General features: G+C 44.0%; 1 protein-coding gene across 1 annotated transcript in view; it reads right to left on the bottom strand.

Annotated features, from left to right (window-relative positions):
- pcf11 (PCF11 cleavage and polyadenylation factor subunit) overlaps window positions 1-6,762 on the bottom strand; it is a 12,244-nt gene extending 5,482 nt beyond the window's left edge. The window contains 6 exon segments of the mRNA XM_087173240.1: window positions 1-72; window positions 236-1,251; window positions 1,846-2,091; window positions 3,438-3,620; window positions 3,988-4,113; window positions 6,384-6,762. The exon segment at window positions 1-72 is cut by the window's left edge and continues 1 nt beyond it. Coding sequence (XP_087029366.1) covers window positions 1-72; window positions 236-1,251; window positions 1,846-2,091; window positions 3,438-3,620; window positions 3,988-4,113; window positions 6,384-6,626 — 1,886 coding nt within the window. The 5' untranslated portion in view covers window positions 6,627-6,762.
- Window positions 6,763-8,377: the final 1,615 nt, after the last annotated feature.

Raw genomic sequence — 8,377 nt, 5'->3', positions numbered from 1 at the left:
CGGGTGGGGGTGCTGTAGGGTTTGTGTCGCGGAGGTGCGGGCTTCAGGTGAGACTCGTCCGACAGCTTCAGACTGAAAGACATTTAGATCGGACATGTGAAAGAAGTTAGTGATTACTTCCTGACAGTTTGGTCTCTAAAATCCTCTAGAACTAAAGAATGAATAACATCAGAAACCACCTGAGTCGATGTCACAGGTGAGATATTATGACATCATCATCATGTCTGATACTCACTGCTTGTTCTCCTCCCAGCCGCTCCTCCAGCGGTGAGGAGCCTCCTTCGCCTCCTTGCCTCCGTCGTGGCCTCGCGGGGAGTGAGAGTCTCTGGACTCGGCGTGCCGGTCCTCCGACGGCCTCTTGGACCTCCTGCTCTCCGATTGGTTCTTCTTGGGCGTGATCCGGTCCTCTCGGCCGGGCTTGCCGTGCGGCGGTTCGTCCACGCGGACCCTCCTGGCTTTGCCGGGTTTGTGGGAGGGCGACGGGGACAGCGAGCTGCTCCTGGTCCGGCCCTTGGGCGACCGCCTGTCCTTCCTCTTCGGGGAGGAGGCGGGGGAGCGCGACCTTGACCGAGAGCGGGTGCGTTTCCTGGCGTGCGTCCGGGCGTTGCCCCCGGTCTTGAATTCGACCTTCTCGGTGGACTCGTCCCGGTCGTGTTTGGTGACCGAGCCGTTGACCAGCTTCCCTTTGTTGAACCTCTGAGGCTCCGCCCCCTGCGCCACCTCCTCTCTCTCCTTCTTGTCATTGCATCTCTTTTTCTCCTTCAGCTCATCGTCTTTGGCGTCTCCGGTCTTGTCTTGCGTGCGTTTCTTCAGCCTGGGATCTTTCTTGGTGCTGTCAGCTGACTTCTGAAGCTCCGCCTCCACCTGTCTGTTCTTGCTCTGGACACTTTTAGCCATCGGAGACGGGGACTTGGACTTGGGCTTCTCCTCCGAGACCTCTTTCCTCGGGATCCTGGTCTTGTCCAGCCGGGCGGACTTCTCCCCTAGTCGTTTCTCTGGCGTCAGAACGGGACCTCCTGTTGTGGGGGGGTTGTCTTTTTTCCCAGCAGGCTGTTCTTTGGGGTGGGAGATGGCTGGGGGCCCGGTGCGGTTCAGACGGGGATCTCTGGTGGACGGCTTGGTGTCGGACTGAGTCTGAGGAGGGATCCGGGGTCGGACCACGGGAGCGGTCTGGGCGACGGGCTTTGGCGTGGCGCTCGGTGCCGCCGGAGCCGAGACTGGAGCCAGAGTTGGTAACACGAATCCTCCGGCCTGAAATCAGAGACAAAGCACACGTTTCTCTTTACTGTCAGTCTCACAGTTTCCTGTCATCAGTGATCAATAACACTGATTGATTCTGGTTCATGTCTGATCACTGTTTATATAATCACATCTCAGTCCGTACGAACTCATCTGAAAACTTCTGTTTCTGCTTTTAATATTTCTGTTTGTTTTATTTTCTGTCTCTCACCTGTAGATGAGATGTCATGTGACTTCCTGACTCAATAAAATATATATATCTTTATATCTTTATATCTATCTATTTATCTAACAGGGCCACAGAGAGATCCCGCCTTAAAGTTTTAAATTAATCAATACGGGACAAAATCCAAAAAGTTTGACAGAAATGATCTGAAGCTGCAGCGACTCTTTGTAACGATCATCTCTAAATATAAAACTTTTCATAATTAAAAAACTACAGTTGTATCTTCCAGCAATCAGGAGCTTTACAGACATGAAGGATCTACAGACAGATTGATGCTTCGAGGAGGATCAGGAGGATAAATCAGTGCGTGGTTAATGACCAGAAACAACAAGCTGATCTGGAATCAGATGTAACCCGTGACCCGGCCCGGTCTGTCCTACCAGCTGAGCTTTGGTCTGCTCCAGCTCCAGCTCGATCTTCTTCTGCTGAAGCTCCAGAAGCTGCTTCTGTTTGGCCAGCAGCTGCTGCCGGATCAGCTGCTCCTGGGTCAGGCTGGACTGGCTGATGGGGGGCACCGGCGCGGGAGCAGGCGCCGGTGCCGGAGCAGGTGCAGGAGCAGGGGCGGGGGCAGGAGCCGGCGCCGGCTGAGAGGGGGTGGCCGGCTGCGGAGAGGACGCCTCCTCAGACTGGAGACACGGCCAGGTTACAGAGGGTCACGGCCACGAGAGGGGAGGAAGAGACGGAGGGAAAATCAGTCAGAAACAACCTCAAAAGACAAACTGAGTCCAGATCCAGGTCCTGGTTCTGGTCTTCAGTCCACTTTCAGACTCTGCTTCACTCGGAGCCGATGCTCTTCACTAAACCACATGAACGTGAAGGCTGCAGTTATTGGTTATTTATAGATTCGGACTGAAGAAAACCTCACATCTCCACGTTCTTTTAGTTTTAGTGACAAATTCAAATCAAAACCACCTTTGTTCAAATTCAGGAGCCGTTAAAGAGACAACGAGCATTTACACATTTCCAACAGCTGTTCCTGTGAAGACTTCATCTGTTCAGGACCTGAGGCCTGTGAGCCACAACCAACAATTATTCTCATTATCAGTTCATTTAGAGCTGAATCAATCACCTGATTGATAGAAAATGAATGGGAACTGATCAGATTCTGAGCAACACACATGACAGTAAACTGAATCTGTGGTTTGTAAAAGAGACAGCACCATGAACCCTGGGAAATTACACTGAGCATTCTTCATGATTTTCTGACCTTTGACAAATTTTGTGAAAAATCTGCACATTAATCAATAGTTGGATCAATCCAGTTATTTTCTCCATCAACAGTTTAATCTGTGACATGTTGAAGATTGTGAAACTTTTTTATTACTACAGTTGTTTCCTCTGTCAAACAGTCAAGTTACAGTTTACACTTGGTCTGTTCAGACTCAGGTAAAGAATCAAAAACACAGTGACCCTTGACCTTTGACACCAAAATCAGTTCATCCTGAGTCCAGGTGAACATGTGTCACATTTGACAGCTGAGAAATAAAGATGCTCATCTCAAAGTCAGTTTGTCAGAAGCCAAAGAGTCATTTATCAGTAACTGAAGTGCCCTGTGGTTTCTGAGGGTTTTAACTCGTCTGTGTCACATGACAGGAACTTTACGTTGCTAAATGCAGTTCCTGTTTTAGTTGTTTCACAGCAGTTTGATAAAAACGCAAACATTTCTTAAATTATTCACATTAAAACTCGTAACTTCGCGTTAGTTTTTCAGCTTTTTCCATCCAGTTCTTCTCGTCTCTAAATACTGAGCCACTTCTGGAAAGTTAAGGAGGAAGTGAATCCATGTTAGAAACAGGTTGAACTGGTCTCACTGCACTGACACAAGACAAACAAGCTACACCTGACAGATCAGAACAAACTGTCAGAGCTGCTCGAACTCTGCAATGTAAAGTTTTTATTCAGACGTTAAGATGCAGCTAAAAGGACAAATGCTGAGTCGCGCTCTGGTGTGGTGTCTGCAGCATATACACACCTGTTTTAAAAACTTGGGGTTGACGTGAATACTGGCGTTGACGGTGGGCGGCAGCGGCTTGATGGGCCAGGCCGGGTCCACAGAGTTGACCCGGACGTCCAGCGCGTACAGCTTCTTCAGGGGGAACACGTCGTCCCACGTCGAGCGCAACTTGAACAGACTCTTTCTAGTGTTTTCATCCACCTACAAACAGAGGACAGGACTTGGTCCAAAGCTCCCAACAAAAACTAACACTCAGTAACATGACAGCAGGAAAATACAGATGTTTCACATGTGTTAGCTCTACAGTCATTACAAGTTAAAGGTGAAAATAGACTTTAAAATACTGTTTAACACTTTCTGTATGTCAAAGTAAAAAGCAAATTGTTATTCACCCTCCCTCACACACTTTTATTAACAGGACTATGTTACGGCAGTAAGTACACAGGAGCAAGCTGCAGGCGACTACACATAAAAAGCAAGCAACACAACAAACAGGAGGGAAGTGAGCTGCTAAGACTTTCAGTGATTAATGTTTAACAAAGCTGAACAGCAGCAAAGAGAACTGTACCTTTTCAAAGACACATATAAATGAAGTGATTAGGTTTTTAGCAAACACTGCAAGGTACTCTCCTCCAACATTCTTCACTATGGAATCCACTAAGTACAAAACTGGAAGCTTCTCGGTAGCTGGGGCCTGGAGCAATAGAGAACTCAACAAGTTTAGAAAACAACAGGGGTTAAAGCAACATTTCAGAACAAATGCTCAAAATACAACTTGACAGAACCCCCCCACCCCCACTTGTGTCAAAGATTTCAATTAAAAAAAATCCCAAAAAGGAAAAAGTCTGGGGGAAAAAAAAAAAAAAAAAAATCAATCAGCCGATAGATCCAACTGGAAAAAAACAAACTAATGTTTCTTCAAAATGGAGGAAAAAGGCCCAGATATGCTCCTTCATAGCGACGCTGCAGGTTGTGATTAATCCAAAAAACAAAACAAAACAAAAAACTAGAAAATATCCAGAAAAAAAAGTAAAAATCAGTCGTCTTCAAATCTAAATCAGTCAGTTCAGGAAAGATGGATCTCAGGAATGATCCTTCTCTGGAGTCAGGGGGAGAAAAAAGTCCATGATGTACTGGGGGTTAAAAAAAAGGAGCCAAGTCAAGTCCTCTGGAACCAGTATACCTCCAAAGAGGGTCTCTCCATGAACCACTCTTTGTACTTTTACCCTGATGACACATCAGCCAGTTAACTCCACACCCAGTGAGTTTCATTCACTCACTCAGAGTTTTACCCTCAGGAGGTTTTTCTTCCCTCAGTTGTTAAAAAACTCTGATAACCCATTAGGAAATAGGACAGGTAGGTTTGTCATTAAAGAAGCTGCAGACTGAGTTTAAACTCTACACACCTGTGCACAAGTCTGTTACTAAACTATGCAGCATCAGATGAGTAAACACTGTTTGAACAACCAGTCCGAACGAGCCGAGTCAGGCTCAGCCGTGTCAGTAAATGTAAACCAGAGTCATACCAATAAATTACACTGGGAAATAAAAAATGACAAAAAGCACATTTCACATTTTTTATTATAACATTTTAACCATTCAATGACATTTCAGTAATTCAAGATTCACTAGTGATTTAATGCAGAGAAACGTTTTTCTTTTCTTTTTTTTCCTTTTTTCTTTATAAATCTGACCGATCAGCCTTCAGGGACCAAAGCTTCGTTTGGCCAGGCGTCAAAAAGCAAACACTAACCACAGAAGTAACTGAGGCAAACTGCTGACTGAAATCATTTCTATAGAGGGAGGAGGGACTGTAGAGAGGCCCAGGCTCCTGTTAAACATTGTCTACCGACAGCATTTATTAACAATAGATTAGACTGACAACCATTGATAAAAACATGGATGTGGTCTGACCTCTACCAGCAGATATAAAGGAAGTGACTGCAGGGACAGTGACGAATGGCCAAAATACTTGTGTCTGGAAATAAGTCAAAATCCACCGTAACTCTACTGACTCATTGTGCAGGTTTTTACAGAGGGCTGATGCCCTACAGCTCCATAACACAGTCTCTTCTGATTATAATGATGCTTTAGTTAAAACCAACCAAAGATCTTTGCATTGTTTACATTAGCTTCACTGCTCTTTTGTTTGTTTTTAATGTATTTATTGCTCTTCAGAAACGACTGTGCCTTTGCTGTTGTTTCCACTGAGCTGTTACAGCCTCATTAACGGTGTCTGAGGTCAGGTTGTAAAATACAATTAAAAGCAATTAAAATCTCTATTTCTATTTGTTTTCTATGGCTTTGCCCTTTTTTGGGGTGGTAGACTGAATTCACAGGGTTTTCTTTTAAATCTGCCTATTTCCCGTTGTCTTTTGTAAAGCACTTAACTTGATTAACTTATTTTTTAAAACAATGGTATACAGGTACGGTTTAACTGTTTTCATTTAAAATTAACAATAGGTGGCACTTTTAGCAACAGTTAAGTATCTCAAAGTCAGGTTTAACTACCTAACTTGCCTAAAACCTTCACATATTTTAACCTGGAGGTAAGTAATTTAAATTAACGTCACATCTAACAACATAAATAACATTAAAGTTAGTTATTTTACGGTGGATTTTCACTACAGTTGAGCCCGGGAGCACCCCACGTTAAAGCTCATTTTAAAGTCAGTGCGGAAGTTCCGACAAAGAGTAACTGTTCCAAAAAAGATATTTGTTTTGTTTTGAACCAAATACGTTAATATGTAAATGAGTTTTTAACTTTAATACATAAATAATGGCGTTGAGAGAAGAGAGCAGAGCCACTGGACAGGGGAGCTAACCAGAACAACAACGAAATGTAACGTATCTAGGTGACATGTCGTAACGCTAGCCGCCATGTTAGCACATCGTCGACTTGGGCCTACTACATACATCGACATAAAGCATCTGAAATTGAAAGTATGCTATATTCATAAAAACCTTGCTTATTTGAGCTTCAATAATTGCGACGATATCCTTGGCGAAGTTGAGGTTTTCCTCGGCCAGAATGGTCAGCATGTTGATGTGCGGCTTGCTGTTGAATGTCAGGTCTTCCAGTGAGGACTGATACTCTCGGCAGGCATCTTCCCTCGCCGCGTTGTCGTCCATCTTTGAGCCGAGCGACACGGGGAAACCTACACCGGCCTTATCAATACCATAACCATTGATCAACAGGCAGTCCATGAAACCATGTAGCTATCGGTTCTGCCCTGACTGGGTGAAAAAATAACGCCGGTTTCGTGGTTTATTTCAGGCCGCCGCCTGTCGTCGTTCTCTATGCGTTTTCGACGACTAGAAGATGGCGACTGTAACTGGAGGCCCAAAACGTCACCCGCAAGGTTTTATATCTTGAATGACGTCAGTGCGCTCCCATTGGCTTGTTTCAGGCCGTTCGGGCCGGGGTTTTGATTTTGATTGGATCGATGGAATAACAGTCACACAAGTGAGCCAATCAGATTGAAGTAGTGTGATCTTATTCTTACATAACGGAAGCCACAGCGAAAAGATGATTACCCAACATGACATGAGGCCAACGCATGTAGGAAGGTTTAATATGGCAAAATTATGATTTATAATAATTTATCTTAAAGAGAGGCACATGAATATTACGACAGGATGTGTTGAAATATGTTAAAATATCAAACACATAAGAATATGATGCAATAGGCTTACATGTGATCAGGCTGCAGCAACATACATGTGTATACACACAAAGGTGCAAAACCTAATGGACTCCAGTGTCTCGAGAAATGCTATGAACTAATATAAAATGTTTCACTGTGCACCTTCTCTGTCCTGTTCGTCTCCTCACACCCCCCCTGTGTTTCTGCCTCACAGCTCTCTGATTCATCAGCAAACAAAAAAACAAACTTTTTTTGTTTGCTGATGAAACTTTTTCAGTGAATGCTGGTGTTTCTGATCCCGCCCTGAGCGCTCGGCCTCGTTTCCCCTCCTGAGACTGGTTTAAAAAGTGCGGCTCGTCCTCTGGGACCACGACAACACAGCCTTCTTTAGACAGAACTTTTCTGTGATGAAGCTGCTCTCTCTCTTTCAGGGAACTGAGCTTGATGCTACTTTATTCATCCAGCAGCTCAGTGGTCACACAGTCCACTGAGGAGGTCTCCCTCATCAATTAAAGAGATAAAACAGATTTGACACAACCTGGCAACCCAAACATTGTTCTTATTAATGGCTTATAACTGATCTATGGAGCATTAGTAAATCATTTATTAACAGCTCATTCATTCATTAATTAAGGGAGACTGGGGACAGCTGCACATGCTCAGTTAGACCCTCAAAATATGCAGCTAATTTAGTCCCGTAGTAACTGCTCATTTTAACACATAAAAAATACAAACTAGTTGTTTTGATAGTTATTCAGTCTCTTGTGGTCCTGTAATATATTTACCTGTTTTGTTCATCAGAAGCAATAAAATAGATACATTTTGCCTATTTTGACTCAAGGTAGTTTCAATCTTCTACACAAATTAAAACTCAGTATCTGTCCTTTGATAAATATTTTTGAATAAATAAGTGATATTATATTATTGTAAACCTGATCACTAATCAATAATTTGTGACTGAGAGTTAACCCTGTAAGTGTCAGAGCTGCCATGTAAGGCTGCAAACTAACTGGTTGGATATTATTAGACACAGTAATGAGACACCAGACTGGGAGTCGGATCAAAGTCAGTCCAACATGTTTCAGTGAAACAGCCTGAGAGCTGGCTGAAGGTTTGGTTCAGACTGAAGCTGCAGAGTGAAAACCTGAAACATGAAGCGTCAACACAAAGAACCAGCAGCTGCAGTTCCTCTAACAACCACTAGAGTCTGGCTCCAACAGTGAGTCAGTCCCCATAGACTCCCATGTTAAACTGTCCAACTTTACAGCAGAAATAAACATGTTTACAGCCTGGTACAGAAACTGTTTTGGT

Source organism: Seriola lalandi, unplaced genomic scaffold (genome assembly GCF_002814215.2).
Source record: "Seriola lalandi dorsalis isolate HSWRI2012SDOR001 ecotype SW California unplaced genomic scaffold, Sedor1 jcf7180002054137, whole genome shotgun sequence".
In the NCBI taxonomy this organism is placed as follows: Eukaryota; Metazoa; Chordata; class Actinopteri; order Carangiformes; family Carangidae; genus Seriola; species Seriola lalandi.
Note: the sequence above shows the minus strand (reverse complement) of the source record. Positions and strands in the feature narration are given on the sequence as shown.